This window comes from Saccopteryx bilineata, chromosome 6 (genome assembly GCF_036850765.1).
Source record: "Saccopteryx bilineata isolate mSacBil1 chromosome 6, mSacBil1_pri_phased_curated, whole genome shotgun sequence".
Classification (NCBI taxonomy): domain Eukaryota; kingdom Metazoa; phylum Chordata; class Mammalia; order Chiroptera; family Emballonuridae; genus Saccopteryx; species Saccopteryx bilineata.
The window spans coordinates 120,383,014-120,402,987 of record NC_089495.1 but is presented as its reverse complement, the minus strand read 5'-3'; the positions used below and the strand labels follow the sequence as shown (position 1 = coordinate 120,402,987).

Here is a 19,974-nt window from a genome sequence, read left to right as displayed (position 1 = left end):
AGCGTCCCTTCTCCCACCTTGATCCGCCCGCCCCGCCCTGTGTCCCGCCCGCGCCTCCGGAGGGTTAACCCTGCCCAGCCCGGCCGGCGGCAGCGCGCGCGGAGGCGGGCCTCGGTCTCCTCCCGACCCGGCGGGGACGCGCGGCGCCGGGAGCTGGCCGTGGTGCTGAGCGCGCCGCGCCGTTCCGGGCTCCGCTCCGGGGCGCGGCTCCCGGCCGGGCGAGGCAGGGTCCTGCGACACTCTGCCCCAGCGGTAAGTCGCAAAGACTCCTAGGATGTAAGCTGAGGGGAAAGGGAGGTTGGATTTGGGAATTTCGGTGCGTTCCTCCGTGTAAAGCGAGGGCTGAGTGGAGGGGCTAAGGTCTACACTGTCTCCACCCCGTGGAGCCTTGCGTGGATGGTTGGAGTCTGGGGTCTGGGGGCGATTACTCTATTAGGTCTGGGCTAGCGAAGGGAAGACACCTTCCGCCGCCGTTGCGGTTGTGGGAGCTGGGAAGGAACGCACTGCGCTGGAGACTTTTATTCTCTCATTGCGCTGGAGACTTTTATTCTCGGTCGAGCAGGCCAGAGACACCAAAGGTGTTCCTTAGAGGTGGTGGGCCAGAACCTTCGCTCTGCAAAGGACCCTTTGTCTCCACAGCGTGGGGGTTGGGTAAATTGGTGATGCTTACTGCAGATTCTATTTTTGCTTTGTTCCCTACCCCACACCCACCCCAGAACACGGAGGCTTTTCCTCCTCATAGTGGCCTTCACTTCATCCATTGGAGGATTTTGAAAACCTGTGACAGGAATAAACTCTTGTCCTACATGGAGCTTCCCAAACGCACTCCCATGCCCAGGAAAGCCCTCCTGGGAGACCTCTGCTCTCTTGTAACAACCCACCCATTGTATTTCACAGTCGTAAGTGTCCGGGATTCTGGGGGCGGGGCAGGGGAAAGCATGCAAATACCAAAATCATTAGTCAAATATTTTCTATCTTGAAACCTTTCCTATAGCATATCTGTATCTCACGGTTTTTATTTTGCTCCATGAAACATCTAGTCACTTTCGTGTTAAAAGGGGAAGGAAAGCGCAGAATTAGTCTACTGAAGGGGATAGAGAATCCTAGGCTGTTGAGATAGTCAGTCATCGGGGAGAAAAGCAGCAGTAGAATGATTTAATTTACTCCATTTGCAATAAATCTATTCACGTGTGTGTTGTCTGGATAAGGCTTTGAGAAGGAAGTTGTATACACATGGGACAACATCTCTGCCACCAGTTGTTTCTCCATTGGACCCTGTTCTGGCTCCTAACCTGGACTTCTGCCTCTGCTCCTTCCCCTACTTTCCATCCTCATCTACGGCTAGAGTAATCTGCTAAAACCAAAAATTGGTCTATGTCACTCACCCTTTGTATCTAACTCCCCATGACACATTAAAATACAGGCCAAGACCCTCCCTACCACATCAGGCCAGGTGTGGTCTGCCTTGCCCATCTCCCAGCCTCATCCCACTGGCTTGCTTCTCTGGCCACCTGGGCCTGCTTTTAGATCTTTTAACTATTCTCCCTTCTTTGCTCCTCAAGACCTTTTCACAAGGTGTTCCCTCTGCCTGGAATATGCTTCCTACATCTTTTGTCTGGTTGTCCAGTGGTCTTTTAGGTCTTGGTTTAAATATCACAATCCTGAGTCAAAATTGATGAAATAAATACATGGTGTGGTCCCTGTTCTCATGGAATATGCAAGTTCATCTTAGAGATGAAAGACTAAGTCCAGGGTCTCAGCATCACTAAAACCTATCTTAGAAAATGAGGTGTTTGAACTGTAGAATTAAAAATTCCAGACCCAGCACCCTATCCAGGAAACTTAGATGTAACTGATGGCTGAGATGTCTTGTAAACATAAATATTTCATTTAAATAAATAGTAGCTCTAGTCCTATAGAGTTGGAGTCCAGAACCTTTGGAAGTTTTAGCCTCACGGGGGAACAAAAAGACCAGGTAAGCACCAAAGTGAGGTGCCAGTGATGACTGAGTGCCACAGACAAGAAGGCACCAAGTGGGGGTAGGAACAGGTCTGCTTTGTCCGTTGGGGACGGTGTGGGACATAGATGCATGCTAGACTCCACTGACGGGAGCTTTAGTTACAGGATTATGAAGCAGAATGTACATGTTTGTAGCTGAGAACCTGAGCATATCTGATCTCTGCCCTCAGGCAGAGACAGTGCTAGCATCTGGCTGTCCAGATAAATCTGACTCTGACCCTGAAAGTGCCATGGAAGGTGACTGCTTAGCCTGTCCTATTTGGAAAGTGAGCCCTTGGGGAGTTCTTGCTCATGTCACACATGGGCCCCACATTTCCAAAGAGTCAGACTCTGATAAAATATTATATGTGGAAACTGACTGGACTGACTACACACTGAGTTTCATATGACTGCTCCAGAATTTTACAAGTCTCTGGTTCATTGTTCTGGACCTTAGTATTTATTATACTATCTTGCAAAATCATAAAGGAGTTCAGGAAATGGGATTGGCAATATGTACTAGTTACTGAATCTGGCTATCTACAGCAATGACAGCCATTTTGGATAAGCATTTTCTTTTTTTTTTTTAATAAATAAATTTTTATTTTAATGGGGTGACATCAATAAATCAGGGTACATACATTCAAAGAAAACATTTCCAGGTTATCTTGTCATTTAGTTCTGTTGCATACCCATCACCCGAAGAGAGATCGTCCTTCGCCACCCTCCATCCAGTTCTCTCTGTACCCCTCCCCCTCCCCCTCCTTCCCTCCCCCCACCCCCCGTAACCACCACACTCACTGTCCATGCCTCTTAGTCTCGCTTTTATGCCCCACCAATGTATGGAATCCTGCAGTTCCTGTTTTTTTCTGATTCGCTTATTTCACCCTGCACAATGCTACCAAGACTCCACCATTCCGCTGTAAGTGATCCGATGTCATCATTTCTCCTGGCTGAATAGTATACCATGGTGTATATGTACCCCATCTTCTTCATCCAGTCCTCTATTTTTTTTACAGTGATTAAAAGCCTTTAAGCAAACTCTTGGCCAATACAGCAAGAATCCATAAAAGAGTAGTGTCTTTAACATGTTCACCAAGTCCAAGTTGGCCCCATCACCATGCCAAATCCCTGAAAAATGCAACCCAACCACAGTTCAGTCTGTTAGGAGCTGTCACAGGGAGCAGGAGTCCAGGAAAGTTCCCCACAGGAAAAGTTCGCATGGCACTGGAATTATTGTCACCATTCTATACTTTGCAGCTCATGTCCAAGTCCCAATGATCGCTGCTTGTAGCTGGTAATGATTCAGGTAGACTGGAAAAAGCCATTTGCAGCATGTGTGGATATGGAGCTCTGCCTGGAGAGATGAGACCAGGTTGCTTTTCCCTGGAGCTCTGTGACTATGGCTTGGTAAAGAGAACCTTGGGATACACTAAGCTGGGTGGCAAAGGTAAATTCATAATACAAGAAGGCAAAAGGAGGAAAGAGAGCTCTAAATTAGGAGTAGGTCCCAGACTGAAATATGAGTGGGGCATTGAGGTAGGAGTGATAAAGGAAACACTATATATTAAGCAAAGCAGCAGAAAATAGGACTATCAACACCCACAACAGAGATCTTTGAGGGAATAATAAAAAACCTGACTATTCAGGCAAGACATAGTTAAGTGGCCCTTGTGCAAATGAGATCAGTTTACCTGCTTCTTGGAAGAAATACCCTAGGCTCGTCCACAGTGTCATAGATGAGGCCGACGGCCCTGGGCACCTTCAGCCTTCAGTGGCAAACCCCAGCTTTCTGGGCAAGGTTAGGTCATAGGTGGCTGGAGCAGGGCTGGAAGAGACTGAACCCTCCCTTAGAGGAGCGAGGGGGAAGCCCACCTTCCAGTGTCCCTGTTTCCTCACAGCAGAGGCGTGTAAGCCTGGCAGGCTTTAGTTCAATGACCTTCCTTTCCACTATTGAAGCAGGACCCAGATGGCATCCTATGAGACCCCTTTGGGGCTTTGGAGCCTTTAAGGGTGTATCCTAAAAGCTGGTAGTTCCCCTGATCTCTATTGGGCTTTTTCTGCCTCTAGGTATCTTAAAAGCCATTCTCAGAAGATCTCGCTGAGGGGTTTGAGGATCCCCATCCACCTATATAAGTCTTTTCCATATATCTGGAGCTATTTGGAAAAAGGCAAAACAGTGTTATTAGCTAGATCTAATAAAGAAGGTAGTAGTTTGCAGGCGAAAAAGATTTGGTGTCTCCTGTTCATCAGCATTCAAAAGAAATGTAAAAATTTTTTTTTAAGTAAAAAGCATGATATGGTAGACCCGTCGGAGTCATTGGCCTGGTGTGCAGGATTCCCGGGTTCGATTCCTGGCCAGAGCATACAGGAGAAGTGCCCATCTACCTCTCCACCTCTCCCCCTCTCTTTCCTCTTCGTCTCTCTCCTCCCGCCTGCGGCCAAGGCTCCACCGGAGCAAAGCCACCCCAGGCACTAAGGATGGCCCCATGGCCTCCGCCCCAGTCGCTAGAATGACTCCGGTTGTAACAGAGCAACACCCCAGATGGGCAGAGCATTCCCCCCAGGTAGGCATGCCAGGTGGATCCCAGTCAGGTGCATGCTGGAGTCCTTCTGACTGCCTCCCCATCTCCATCCTCAGAAAAATACAAAAAACAAATAAATAAAAGAAAAAATACTACAAAAAAAGGGGGAAGCATTCCCTTGTGCTAAAGCTCCAGGGAGCATGGAGTGAGCTTGAGTATGTCCTATGAAACCTGGAGCTCTATGTTGACATATAAGTCTTTGAAGAAGGAGGAACTGCTGAAATAGTTTATCAGCATTTGTCCCTAAGACAGCAGTCTTTATAGTGGGAACACCATACGTAAATATTTGCTGTCTTATCTATAGATTAAGGGGGGAATATGGCAAATGCTGAAAAGCCATGATCTTTGTGCCCCTCCCCTCCCCCAACCCCCTCCCTCACCTCCCCCCACCCTGTAACCCCAACACTGTTGTTCATGTCTCTGAGTCTAATCTTTTTGTCCCACCTATGTATGGAATCATATAGTTCTTAGTTTTTTCTGATTTACTTCTTTCGCTCAGTATAATGTTATCAAGGCCCATCCATGTTGTTGTAAAAGATCCTATGTCATCATTTCTTATGGCTGAGTAGTATTCCATAGTATATATATACCAAAGCTTTTTAATCCACTCATCCTCTGATGGACACTTGGGCTGTTTCCAAATCTTTGCTATTGTGAACAATGCTGCCATGAACATGGGGGTGCATTTCTTCCTTTCAAACAGTGCTATGGTGTTCTTGGGGTATATTCCTAACAGTGGTATAGCTGGGTCAAAAGGCAGTTCGATTTTTAATTTCTTGAGGAATTTCCATACTATTTTCCACAGTGGCTGCACCAGTCTGCATTCCCACCAGCAGTGCAGGAGGGTTCCCTTTCTTGTATAAGCATTTTCAAAATTCAGAGCGCGGTGAAATTTCTAACTGTTTGTAATTTTAAATCAGTTAACTGTTCCAATAATTAAGAAATTGGTAATTTATTTATAGAGATTAACTAAGAAACTGGTGATTTTATTTATAGAGATCAATAGCAAATTAATCACCTTAGTTCTGGTGGTTGCAAAATTCTGCACACAGTGAAGTAATTTTTGCCTGGTTAAAGTTACTTCCAAGAGTATGGCAATAAAAATATTTTTCTAAAACAGAAAAGAGTAAGTTTAGTAGAAACCTCATAATGAGTGTCTCCAAAATTTCTTGCTGTAGAAGTTACAATATATTGCCTTCAATTACAATTTTTCCTAAATTTTGTTAGCTGCATTTCTGCCTTTTTAAAAAAATTTGTATTCATTTTAGAGAGGAGAGAAAGTGAGAGAGAGAGAGAAAGAGAGAGAGAGAAGGAGCAGGAAGCACCAACTCCCATATGTGCCTTGAGTGGACAAGTGCAGGGTTTCAAACCGGTAACCTTAGCATTCCAGGTCAACGCTTTATCCACTGCGCCACCCAGTTCAGGCCATTTCTGCCTTTTTTTGTGTGACAGAGACAGAGAGAGGCAGATAGAGGGACTGGGACAGACAGGAAGGGAGAGAGATGAGAAGCATCAATTCTTCATTGCGGCACCTTAGTTGCTCATTGATTGCTTTCTCATATGTGCCTTGACCAGGGTGCCGGGTGGGGGGTCTACAGCAGAGCGAGTGACCCCTTGCTCAAGCCAGCGACCTTGGGCTCTTGTTGGTGAGCCTTGCTCAAACCAGATGAGCCCGTGCTCAAGCTGGCGACCTCAGGTTCTTGAACCTGGGTCCTCTGCATCCCAGTCCGATGCTCTATCCACTGTGCCACCGCCTGGTCAGGCTGCATTTCTGCTTTTAATTTTCACTTTTATTATGCTTTCAAAAATCCCTTATAAAAACATTATTATTTGATTTTCAGATTTGCCATTAAGAAGAGTTTAGGTTATTGGGTTTATAAAATATCTATCATGGTTAAGAGCATAGGTTCAGAATCAGACAGGCATGGGTTCTTTTCCTATTTCTGTCACCACCTGTGTGACCTGGACCAACTCACTTAATTTCTTCTTTATAAAATGGGGTTACACGACTATGCTCCTTACAGAGTTATGGGCTAAGCACTCCATCTGGTTAGGTAGATGTAACTAAGACTCAAATCTGAGTCTTCTGACCCCAAAACCCAGATAGTAACAAATGCACTTTATGTAGCAAAACCCACCAGAGGCAAGGGAGACCTTATCCAGGCCACAAAGGATTGTGGGGAATGGAAATGGGATCTGCAGGTAAAGAGTGGGGAAGGTTTGGGTTTGTGCTACCTGGTAGGCAGCAGAAACCAGCTGGAGGCACTGTCCCACTGTCCCAGAGCCAAATCTGGGTCTTGCAGCTTTCCCTAGCACAGTGCCTGATCCTTGTCTGTCCCCCAGTTAAAAGTCCCAGATATCCTGCTACAGGGGAGGAAGCATGCCCACAGTTAGAGAGTCAGGTGCAAACTGGTCAGCTTACCCTGCTGAGCTTCAGCAGTGCCAGTTTTGCCACCCTTCTCATCCTTTTTGGCTTTAAAGTTGCCTACTGGGCTGAGTCCACCCCTCTGCCTGCCTCTGGGCCTTCATGTCCAAGCATTTCAGAGACTCTGAGCTGCCTCTGGTCACCTTGCAGCTGCAAAACAGCTCTCCGGAGGTTCTGCAGGCTTCCTTGGCAGTGGACGTGGAAGGTGTGCAGGCTGCAGAGCCTCGTGCTTCCACACCTGCTTCTCCCCTCCCCTCACATGCTGTGGACTGAGGGTAGGTGACTTCAGGTGCTCCCTATGGAGCAGCCCTTGTGAAGAGTCAAAGAAACTAACCCCAAACTCTCTTCTCTAACAGAGGACCGAGCTATATAGGTCACTTGCTGCCCAAGAGAGGAGGAGACACTGGGGAGGACTGAGTGTGCGCTGGGGGCCTGTGAGGGTGCCCTGAGGGAGTGTTGAGGCAGTTCTCAGGCCTTGTCTTCTTTCGGTAAGGTCGTGTGGGTCTCCAAATTAACCCCAAAGGCAGCATGTTTAAAACTAGACCCTTTCTTCTCTCGTGTGAATTGGCTCTGAGCTCATGCCCCTTCCTCCTCTTTGTTCAACTCTCCACTCCTTGCCTTTCCCCGCTTCTCATGGTTCCCCTCTCTTGGCACAAACGAGGCCTCTGCGTTTGTGACTTCTGGCATTTTACTTCCCTCTGTATTTGGGTTGCTGAGTCCTGGTGTTTCTTCCTTTGAAAGATCCCCATAACTCGATGCTTCATTTTGTGATTATGACCACAGTCTCCATCCAGATCTTACCTCCACACACTCAGCCCACTTTAGTTGCCTCTTTGGAGTCCCCTCTGCTTAGGGCCTTTCTCTTCATTCATTCTGTCCTCTGCTCAGGCATCAGATGTATGGTCCTACACCCCCAGCTTCTTCACGCCCCTGCTTCCACCCACTCACTCAGAAGACTCCAGTAGTTTTTCACCCATTTCAGGGTAAAACCAAACTCTTCAACTGTGCAAGCATAATCAAACTGTTCACTCTCTTGCCACCTCCCCAACCCCAGACCCAGGACAGACATCCATGAGCGGTCTCACACCGTTTCCCAGTGAACTCAGGCTGGGCATTGTAAACCTCCTCTGGGGAAGCACTCTGGGCATCAACATCTCTCAGTTAGGCTGTGCACCAAAAGTGACACCAGCCTACCCTTCCAGTCGCGATGTCCTATGTCTATCCAATCTGCCTGTTCCAGGCCTCATGCTTGCCTCCTCTCTTTGGCATTCTACCACGATTTTCTCAGCTCAGTGACTAAGTTCTGCATGCCCCATCAGATGCTTGGCTGTGCCTTGCCTGATGGAATCTGCGTAGATTTGAGTCTTGCCTCCCTAAACAGATGGGGCCATCCTGGAGGGCCATATATATGCTTTCCTCTCTGACTGACAGCCAGAACCCAGAGGTAGGCTTGGGTTTCCCATTGAGTTCTGTCTCTTTGATGAAAGAGATGATTATTTGCTGCAGACCAGAGTGACTAGTAATTGTCCAGGTCCTGAGTGAAAATGGTGTGGAATGAAGAAATAAATTCAGAGAGAAAACGTATGGGATCAGGAGGCCTCTGCAAGCTGATGGCAAGCCAGAGCAGAGCAAAACCCCCAGTTTGCTTTATTATATAGTGCAGAGCTGTATGCAAATAAGGAAGTCTCAGATACAAAGTAACACATCTGAGGCAAAAATAAGAATCTTCTTAAGGCATAAACAGGAATCCTTTTAAGGCATAAACAGGAATCCCCCCACCATCACCAAGCATAACTGAAATCAACCGACATTAGAACAAACAAAAGGTGAGAGGAAGGGCATGTAAATTGCTTCCAGCAACTTAAGCAGGTGAGGTGGGGGGATGGGAGGAGTAGAAGCACTCAGCATCACAGCTAACATGGAGGTGTGAGTAGAGCTTAGCCTTTAGTTTAAACCTTAAACTGCGAGGACTTTGTCAGCTTGCAGCCTCCCATATATACCTCTTTTTAATTTTTTAATTTTAGCTCGTGTGCTGAGATTTGCATTTGTCCGATTTTCCGGATTCCAATTTGGAGGCAGATTAGAAAAATACAGAATAAACGCAAAATTAATACAGCTAATGCTAACAGATACCAAAATGATTGTCTTAATACATGAAAGGGATTAAAGCCTTTTAGATCATTAAGCAAATTCTTAGCCAACTGTAAAGCCAGCAGCCAGGGTCAGGGCCACTATCACAGCCACCCAGCCCTTGCAGGTTCGCATTGGATTCGGACAGTTGGTAAAGAAACAATGGAGCCAAAAACTGGTGGGACACCATCTTTAATTCTAGCTTGCACCCGGCGGGCAAGTAAACACACACTGGGCTCCAAAACCCACTCACATTCAGTGCTCACAAAGCTACTGACTTATCTGAGTTTCCTAGAATCAAAGGTTTCTAGCTCACCAGCCTTATTCTCCTCAGTTCCCCATCTCCTTCCTTATCCCAGATACAAACTCTACACAAACTGGCATCTCACTCAGCACTCCGCCATCTTGGCTGCTTCTCCTGGCCACATGGCCTCTTTCTGCTCTCTGCTCTGCTCTCTCCTCTAATGATAATCTCAGGAACCAAGAGCGCAAGCTCCCATTCTGCCCCTATTTTATACTGTAGCTTCACAACCTTTAATCCGATATACAAAATAGGGAAGTCTCTAATACAAAGTCACTTCTCTGAGACATGATTGGATTGTACCGCCCCACATCAAAAAGGGTGGGAAAGGCTTAATCCCAAAACCAAAATCCAGGCTACAATGATCCCCAACACACATTAATATCACCTGGGCTACGGCCTCACATGGGCAGCGTCACCTTTAACAAAGTGAGCATAATATATTTTATCTGCCCAACACCAACAGAGCAGGATCTATATATAATAGAGTCTTTGCTTTTTTGAATGTCCTGAATATGTTTACCAAGTCCATGCTGATACCATCACTGCTCCACATTTCCTGCAGATACAACTCAACCCCTCTTCAGTCCCATTGAGAACTGTCACAAGGAGCAGGAGTCACACTCAGGAAAAGTTTGCATGGCACTGGAACTGCTGTCGCATTCTCACACTCTGTGGCTGGTTTCCAGGTCCGATAATCACTGCGTCCAGTGCAGTAAGCTTTTGCCTTAAGCTTAACGGGCATTCTGGAACTGGGTTGCTTTCTAGGAGCTGATGTCAATTCATGATGAGGCTTCACATTTCTCACTGCCATTCAAAGAGGACCTGTTGATGACAAAATTGGAATATACTCTCTCCCCCAAGTTAGTAATTTGATTAAATTTTGCCACTTAGGGCCAGCTGATACATCCTGGTACAACATGAGACGCTCAGGCTGTTGCTCGGCTAGTATAAAATGCCTCTTGGCTACAGTAAGTCCTGAGGAGGAGGAAATGTTAAAAAAAATTTTAAAGTAAAATAAGCCTTAATCAATTGTTCTTATGGGGTGAGTCTTTCCTCCTTACTCCCCTTTCTTTGTTTTTAAATTGACTTTTAAGCATTTGATGGGCACACTCTACAGTGCCTTAGCCCTGAGGATTGTAAGGAATACCTGTCCTGGCCCTGGCCGGTTGGCTCAGCGGTAGAGCATCGGCCTGGCATGCGGGGGACCCGGGTTCGATTCCCGGCCAGGGCACATAGGAGAAGCGCCCATTTGCTTCTCCACACCCCCCCCCCCCTCCTTCCTCTCTGTCTCTCTCTTCCCCTCCCGCAGCAGAGGCTCCATTGGAGCAAAGATGGCCTGGGCACTGGGGATAGCTCCTTGGCCTCTGCCCCAGGCGCTAGAGTGGCTCTGGTTGAGGCAGAGCGATGCCCCGGAGGGGCAGAGCATCACCCCCTGGTGGGCAGAGCTTCGCCCCTGGTGGGCGTGCCGGGTGGATCCCAGTCAGGCACATGCGGGAGTCTGTCTGACTGTCTCTCCCCATTTCCAGCTTCAGAAAAATACAAAAAAAAAAAAAAAAAGGAATACCTGTCCTCAGGGTGATTTCAAAAGTCTGACAAAAAGTAGTAAATGCTTTTCCTATGTAAGCAGGAACATTGTCAGTTTTAATCATCTAGGGAGTCCTGAAGTAGAAAATGCATACAGATAGTGAGCTATAACATGCTTAACAGCCTCACCAGTTCTGGCAGAGGCTACCATAAATCCAGAATAAGTTTCCACTGTAATGTAGACAAAGGATTGTTTGCAAAATGAGGGTATATGAGTAACATCCAGTTGCCCTAGGAGGAGTCCTTGAGGGTTAACTCCAAGTGAGGGGACAAACTGTAGCATAGGACATTCTGGTCAGGATCCAACAATCTGCCGCACTGCCTCCTGAACTGAAACTGTTTACGCAGGGCTGCAGCATTCTGATGGTGAATAGCATGAGACTAGATTGCTTGATCTACTATGGTTATTCCAGTAATAATCTTTTGAGCAACTTGATCAGCAAGGGCATTCCCCTAGTGCTAAAGCTCCAGGGAGCACAGAGTGAGCTTGAATATGTCCTACAAAACATGGAGCTCTATGCTGATGTACAAGTTTTTGAAGGAGGAGAAATTGCTGCAATAGTTCCTCACCTGCAGTTGTCCCCAAGACCACAGTCTATGGTGGAAACAACCACAGGCATATATTTGCTGTCTGTATACAGATTAAAGGAGGAATGTGGCGAATGCTGAAAAGCCATGGTAATGGCATGCAATTTTACACTTTGAGCTGATTTTAAGGTGACTGTTTCAGTATAGACTTGTTCATTAATGACTAACCCTGCTGCACCTGAGCTGGACCCATCAGTAAAGACTGTAGGTGCTTCAGGAATGGGCTCAACAATTGTTTTAGGAAAAACAAATGTAGTAACCAATGAAAATTGAACTACTTTATCAGCTGGATAGTAAGAATCAATTTGACCTATAAAATTTGCAAGAGCAATTTGCCATTTTGTGGAAGTTTCCCAGAGCCATTGTTGTTGGTCTTCTGAAAAAGGAATGAGTTGAGGTTGAAAACCTATAAGCTGTAAAAGTCATCAATGTCCCTTGATAATCAAGGATGTGACAAAATAAAAATATGAAGATAAGACTTTCTTAGGAGTAACAGCTAAATTAATCCATTCAATAGGACCTGAGGCTTGCCACAATAGTCCCATTGGAGTGTAGTTTGAGGGATCATCCTGGAGTTAATTTGAATTGGGAGGTGGGACTGAAGTCCCATCCTGTGCTGCTTGCTTTTGCTCAGGATAACTGGGCAATGTCTGGCCTGCTGAAATCAGAATTTGCTGAGGAAACACCGACATTGCTCCTACTGTTTGACAGGGCTAGGGGGAGCCCCCTTGTTCATTTCCCTGAATCATCTGCCCTTCGGCAGTATACTTAGATTTACAGTGGTACCTTGACACACGAGCACTTTAAATCACGAGCAATTTGAGAGATGAGCGGTCACTTGCGGGATTTTTGCTTTAAGTCATGAGTGGATATTTGAATCCTGAGCTCCTGCCACCCTCCACGAGGTAGCCTGCCAAACGTTCTGAAAAGGAGGAAGAAACAAAACTTCCATAGAAAGGTTTGTGTTGAAACAACTTCTAAGTGAAAAAGAGGAAAGTATGGTGAGAAAGCCAAAAGTCAGTGAAGAAAATGATGATGATTAAGCAAAGTAAAAAAATAGCGATTAAGTTTAGTGATAAAGTTACATATCATACGTAGTGATTAAGTTAAATTTTGCAATTAAATGTAGTGTTAAGTGTGTAGAGAGTAAGTTATGTTAAGCGATAGCGCAGGAAATGAAAACCTCCTCCACCAGCATCTTCACCCGACCTTGAAGATAAATATACTTCATAAACCAGTTTATTTCTTTACATTCTCTCTTATTATGTATTGGTATATATGTACTTGTTACTTATAAAGTACATTTTCTTATTTAAAAGCATATAAAATAAAAAATTCATGTGGATTTGGGGGGCCAGGACAGATTAATTGCATTCCTATTAATTTAAATGGGGAAATTCCATTTGACACAAGAGCATATTGAGTCACAAGCTCGGCCATGAAATGAATTAAACTCCTGTGTCAAAGTACCACTGTATATTCGTTTGCCCAATCTTTCCCTTTCCAGCAGTGTGGGCAGAGGTCAGGAGCTTTAGGAGCTGGCTGCCCCTGAGGGGGAGGCTGAGACTGATATCCAGAGAGAGTAAGGCAATTTCTAGTAAAATGTCCTAAACCCCCACATTGGCAACAAGATGCACTGACAGAACTACTTCCTCGGCCTCCCTTCCTTTGTTCTGCCATTTATCAAAGTATTGTCCTGGAGTCCTCCCCTGAAGTGCTGCGACAATAGCCAGACCTTGCATGTATGAAGGTACAATATCAGCGCATATTCTGATGTAATCCCCTGTATATTGAGCCTGATCTAAAGCTTGTTGGGGTGGGGACCTCCAAGGGTCTGAGACAAAGATGTGGACACGCTTTGTGGACAAAGATGTGCTTTCTGGGAGCAACCTGATAAGGGTAAGGAGGAGCAGAGGGTCGAGTGCAAGAAGGAAGAGAGGGCGGTGGAGGCGCCAAGGTTAAGGCAGCCACAACCACGACACCCCCATCCCTTGCGTCATCCCCAGACTCGGAGGCATCTAGTCTCTTCCCCTCTTCCTTTCACCTCCACATTCCTCCTTTTCTAGCTCCCTCTGACACCCCGCAGGCAACGGCTCCTCCTCAAATGAAAACAGTTGTACAGAAAGGTCCCTTACTTTTGACCCTAACTGTCCCATAATTTATTACTCCTGACTATACTCTGCCGGAAAACTTTCTCTACTTACTGTGCACAATTGAGGAGTTCTGTCACCTGCCTTCAGTTTAGTTTTCTCATACCCAGGTCCCCGTTTGGGTGCCACCTGCTGCGGACCAGTGCGGCTGGTAATTGTCCAGGTCCTGACTGAGAACAGTGTGGAATGAAGAAAGAAACTCAGAGAGAAAAAAGAGGGGATAGGGAGGCCTCTGCAAGCTGATGGCAAGCCAGAGCAGAGCAAAACCCCCAGTTTGCTTTATTATTATATAGTGCAGAGCTGTATGCAAATAAGGAATACTTCGATACAAAGTCACATATCTGAGGCATAAATAAGAATCCTCTTAAGGCATAAACAGGAATCCTTTTAAGGCAGGGGTCGGGAACCTATGGCTTGCGAGCCAGATGTGGCTCTTTTGATGGCTGCATCTGGCTCGCAAACAAATTTTTAATAAAAAAAAAGTTAAAAATATAAAACATTCTCATGTATTACAATCCATTCATTTCCTACCACTCATGTTCATGGTTGCGGGTAACTGGAGCCAATCACAGCTGTCCTCCAGGACAACACCAAATTTTTATTGGATAATGCATAACGTACATGGGTCGTTGTATGGCTCTCACGGAATTGCATTTTAAAATATGTGGTGTTCATGGCTCTCTCAGCCAAAAAGTTTCCGGACCCTGTTTTAAGGCATAAACAGGAATCCGCCCACCATGCATCACTGAAATCAACCAACATTAGAACAAACAAAAGTCGAGAGGAATGGCATGTAAATTGCCTCTAGCAACTTAAGCAGGTGAGGTGGGGGATGGGAGGAGTAGAAGCACTCAACATCACAGCTAACATGGAGGTGTGGGGAAGAGCCTAGCCTTTAGCTTAAGCCTGAAACTGCAAGGACTTTGTCAGCTTGCAGGCTCCCACAATTATTTATTGAGTTCTCTGTCCCATCTACTTATAAAGGCCGTGACCCTTCCCCATAAGGTGCTATCTGTGGAGTTCTTTGGCTAGGAAATGAGCATCTGACTCGGCCGGACAAATTCAGAGAGGATGCTGGGGCAAGTCAGGAGATCACAGATGTGAGATCCCCAGACCCATCTGCTCTCGTTCTAGGTCCTACTGTGGACTTTAGTCACGTGACTTGACTTTTCTCGGTATCAGTTGCCTAGAAAGGCTAGATAGTGAGCATGAGTTTGTAGGGGTGGTGGGGCTACCTTCACCTCTTCCAAGGAAGATCCAAGCTTAGATGTCGGAGCTCAGCTCCAACACCACTGGGTAAGCAGGCTGGGCTAGAACTACGGTTGCTAAGTGCTTCATGCTTTCTCCACAACAGCTGAAGGCCCTGGCAGAATGGAGCTGAAGAGAGGCAAGACTTTCATCAAATCCAGCCTGCACATTTCCCATGAGAAGCCCTCAGGCCCAGCAGCCACGTCCCCAGCCAGGGACGATGCAGGACCCTGGTCAGTCTCGCCCAGACGGCAGCAGCAGGCCCATGGTGAGAGAGGCCCCCAAGTCAGTCCCAGCGCACACGGATACAGCAGATACTCCAACAAGGGGGCACGGCCAGGCCCTGAAGGGGGTGCCACAGACCTCAGTGGTGCTACCTTCAAACTGGTATGGAAGAGCAAGAGTCACAACAGTGTGCCTGAGGCTGGCAGGATGGTTGCAGCCACAGGGCAACTGGTGGGCAGTGCGAGCTTCCCAGGGCCCTCTGCCAGCCAGCGCATGATCGATTACCGCCACTTTGTGCCCCAGCTGCCCTTCGTGCCAGCTGTGGCTAAGAGCATACCAAGGAAGAGGATTTCTCTGAAGAGATCCAAGAAGTGTTTTCGGAACCTATTCCATGTTCGCAGAAACAAGACTGAGAACCTGGCCTCACTGGCGACCGAAGGGAAGAACCTGCCCTCCTCCGAGAGCCCGCTGGAGGCTGGAGGGCAGCCAGGCAAAGCCTTCTTCCCCTTGGGCGAGGGGCTGGGGCTGGACGGCCTGTGCCAGGACCTATCTGACAGCGAGCTCCTGCCCGATTCCTCCTTGGACTTCTGTAGGGCCCTGTGTGAGGATGTGGCCTCCCTCAAGAGCTTTGACTCACTCACAGGCTGCGGGGAGATCTTTGCAGATGAGAGCTCAGTGCCATCCCTGGAACTGAACGAGGGCCCCGAGAACTCGGCCTGGCCATCGCAAGTACTTGAGAGCAAGGCTCGCAGGGGCTCCTTCCAGGGCAGTGTGGAGCAGCTGGCGTCCGCCCAGAATGAGGTGTCTGACTTCGCCAAGTTCTGGGACAGTGTGAATCAGTCTGTGAGGCAGCAACAGCGTGCCCGGCTGGGCCCTTGGCTGGAGAGAGCTCAGGGCACAGACCCAGCCCAGCCCAGGCCAGATTCAGCTGGGCATTTGGAGCTCCCTCTGTGCCCCTGCCAGGACCTCCTTGGTGGCTCCAAATCCAGCTCCATAGACACAGGCACCCCCAAGAGCGAGCAGCCAGAATCCGTGTCCACCAGTGACGAGGGCTACTATGATGCTTTTTCCCCTAGCCTGGAGGATGACAAGAAGGACTCACTGAGCCCGGGCACCCCTGCAGCCGCCTTCCCTCGAGAGAGCTACAGCGGAGATGCCCTCTATGAGCTTTTCTATGACCCCAGCAAAGGCCCTGTAGGCCTGGGCCTAGATGATGACCTGTGCGTGTCAGAGAGCCTGTCGGGGCCGGCCCCGGAAGCTTCGCTGTCCATGTGTAGCTTCCACATGGGGGCAGAGGAGAACTTGGCCCTGGGAGCTGGCCCCAACCTGCTCAGCCAGGGCTTCCTGCAGAGCTCCTGGAAGGGCAAGGAGTGCCTGCTGAAGCTCTGTGACACTGAGCTCGCCATCACCATGGGCATCATCAACTGGCTGCGCCGCAGCCCTGAGCTCCGAGCTTCCTCCGCCTCCCCCCCTGAGGAGCCTGCAGCCACACTCAGGAGATTGGCGGCGGTGAAGCCAGAGGCTGGCTCAGAGAAGAGAGGCCCAAGTCCAGGGGAGCTGGAGGGCAGGGACGCCCAGGCTGCAGACACAGATGAGGCCACTGTGGGCTCAGCACCTGGCGGGCAGGAGCTGTGGGCACATCCCGGTCTGCGTACTAAAGAGAACGAGGTCTTGGCAGGGGCCAAGCAGGGGCCCTGCTCTCTGTCCAAGGGCCTGTCTCTGAATTGTGTGCAGGACTCTGAGGAAGAAGGGACACGAGGGTGCTGTGAAGGTCCATTCTCCGCTGTGGAGTCCACAGCCTCTAAGATGGCAGATACTTCCAGCAAAAACAAGGTCGTGAACCCCTTTGCCTGGCCCCACTCCCAGGAGCTCAGGCCACTTGGGAATGCCAGGTGTTTCCGAGATCAGCGGGAGCCAGATCTTAGGGGAAGCACCCTGGATACAGAGCCCACCTTGACAAGCTGTGTGGCCCAAGTTTCTGCCCTGCAGATCCACCCAGACCGCGAGTCCCATGCTACACACCTCCCAAGGCAGGACACAAGTGGCAGGCTCTGTGGGCAGCCTCAGACCAAGGGCATTTGATAGTCTGAAACAGAAACAGCCTAACAGCTTTCCCCAAGCCGCTGTCTGTGGCCTGCCCTCTTTGACCCGCCCACGCCACAGTCCCCAGGATGGGAAGAAGTGCCCAGACCTTGTGCTGGACCTAAGCCGGCTCCAGGTGGAGCCTGCCAGGCTGGATGCCCAGGTCTGTGCCTCTGTAGAGGAGCAGCTTCTGGAGCCCAGCTTGAGGGCCAGGGCGCAGGTGGCACACGGGTCAGCTGGACTTGCTGTGCCCCTTGGTTCCGCGCCTGGCTGAGCCCTTGGAGCTACCGTCCATGAATACTGGGCCTCACTTCTACAGCCAGTGTAAGAGAGTTGCCTCTGCACGCCTCCTGGCAAGCTACTGAAGCTTCCTGCGCACGAGGGTCTCCGTTGCCACCAGCCAGAGGCGGGGGCCCCAGGCCAGCCAGGGTGGAGCCCCAGCTGCAGGATGGCCTTGCAGTCACTTTGTGGCCCCATTCAGGAGAACCTAAGACTAGACTATCCATCTTTTGTCCCTGATTTGAGCACTGTTAGGGCAGGACTCAGGCCAGTGGGGCAGGGCGTTTTACTGTGGAGGCAACCTGCCGGAACCCAGTAACTCAGCCGGACCAGGTGCTGGCAGCCTCAGGCCAAGAACTACTGGGAAGCTGCCAGCACTCTCAGAATGTGCCTCACTAATTTCCCCACAAGGAAATGCAGTCTCGTCCCAGGCTTGGCTGTGAAATGGCCACACCTGCTCCTTCGGCGTGCCAGGGCGGAGCTTGGGCTGGAGACTGATGGGAAGGAAACATTACACATTGCGAGTGTGGGAGGGGGGGGGGCACTACGTCTACACAAGGATTAAGAATAATTAAGGGGTAAGTGTGCAGCCCAAGACTCAGAGGTAGGACACTGAGAGTGGGTGACAGGCAAGATGGGGAGCTAAGGGTGGGCTTAGAAGTGCCCACTGGCCCCACCCCAGCCTGCTTTCTGCCCCCTCCCCCCACTGAACAAGCATCCATGATGTCCTGGGAGCCTCAAAGGGCTTCTCTGTGGGAACGTGACACAGGACCAGCTTCATCTCAGCAAGAACCTCAGATGACAGATGCCCTGTGTTACTACGCAGCCCAGCCACCTGCCCCTGGCCAACAGGTGTTGGTGAATTGTTTTATCAGAAATCATCTCATCAAAACAATGACTTCCCCCAACTTGCACTGTCTGATGGGAGCCACAGACAACAAAATGTTGGAAGAACCGACCGACTCTCCACATATCTCTCATTGGAATTCTTTATGTTGTTGGCATCCTCACCTCCCTCTCTGGGAAAACTTATCTTTAAATGGGTTGGACTGCTCTCATCTGCCCACCCCTGAAAGCCACAACACATGCACAGCACCAAACATTCAGAGTAGTGAAGGGAAAGGGTGCCCCATGACCTCAGGAAGGGCAGGCATCCATTCTGGCCATTGTTGGGACATGACGTGTAGCAACAGATGGCCCACCTTGCTGCCATGCTGCAGAGAGACATGCGATAGGATGTCACAGGCAGCCTATGGTGTTATGTCTTCAGGAAAGGTCAGCATGGGAAGGGTGTAAGTCAAGTACAGAGTGGAATTCCACACTGAGGGATGCAGTTGTGACAGCTGGCCACGCGCAGTGCTTCTCCTGATGGCCTGAGGCTTTGTTTCAGGTGAGAAAATGGCTCTGCAGCCCTCACTAAAAGCTGCTCACTGGGGTTTACCGTCCAGGATGCAGGCAGCATGTTGTGGGCTCAGAAGTTCGTATCAAGGCTCCTGAGCAAGCCTCTCCAGACCTGGACACTAAGGACAGTCCGGGCCAGTCTTCCTGGGAAGCCACACAGCCCTTCTTCTCAGGCCAGCTGCAGATGACCCCAGCAGTGTTATTGAGCCTGGACGCAAGCAAGTTGCACACGGAATCAGTCACCTCATCCCTGCATCAGCCTGAGTGCTGATGTCCCGTGTCATCCTTACTGCTCAGACACGGGAACCAAGAACAGTGTGCTGATGAGATTTGCCCATGGGTGCACATGGCTAGTGAGTGGTTGGTGGGGTTTGAGTTCCAAGTCCTGACCCCCAAGGCCCAACTCTTTACCAGGTTCCAGAACTTCTGACCGAGCTCCCTCAGTGATCACCTTTCTCAAAGCCTTCATGCCTCCTTTCTTCAAGGGCACTGGTGTCTGAGCACCATCTGGGTGCCAGCCTCATTGTATCTCTGTAAGCAGGCTTAAAACCTCGGGGCAGGGGGTGCCCCCTCACTTAATCATAGCCTTGTCACTTTGTACCGTACCTGAGTAAAGCAGGTGTTCAGTAAATACTTGTTGAAAGAATGAAATATCGAGAGGTTGTGCATGGTTTTCTGACTTCTGATTGGTTATAAGCCTTGTGTCTGAAGAGTAGTGGTGTTCAGGTCTTACCTTAGCAGAAGTTCTAATGGACTGTTTCCTTGATATGACCTTGGCTGGTGATGATGGGGGAGAATCCAGCCAAGCCAAAAGCACTAGGAAGGGCAGGAACCAAGGTGGTTCAGGGATGGTTGGAGAGGCCTATGCTTTGCTTTGCAGTGACCCGTAGTAGTATTGCAGGAATCAAAGGAGGACAGAAATGCCCAGACAACATGATGAAGGAAGTAGGATTTATTAAAGCTGGTGGAACATGT

General features: G+C 48.9%; 1 protein-coding gene across 1 annotated transcript; it reads left to right on the top strand.

Moving 5' to 3' along the window:
• Nucleotides 1-135: 135 nt before the first annotated feature.
• Nucleotides 136-19,635, top strand: AMER3 (APC membrane recruitment protein 3). The gene is given in 3 exon segments (XM_066237196.1): nucleotides 136-252; nucleotides 15,119-17,316; nucleotides 17,318-19,635. Coding segments are annotated over 2 exon segments (2,457 nt in total). The 5' UTR covers nucleotides 136-252; nucleotides 15,119-15,135; the 3' UTR covers nucleotides 17,594-19,635.
• The last annotated feature ends 339 nt before the right edge of the window (nucleotides 19,636-19,974 follow it).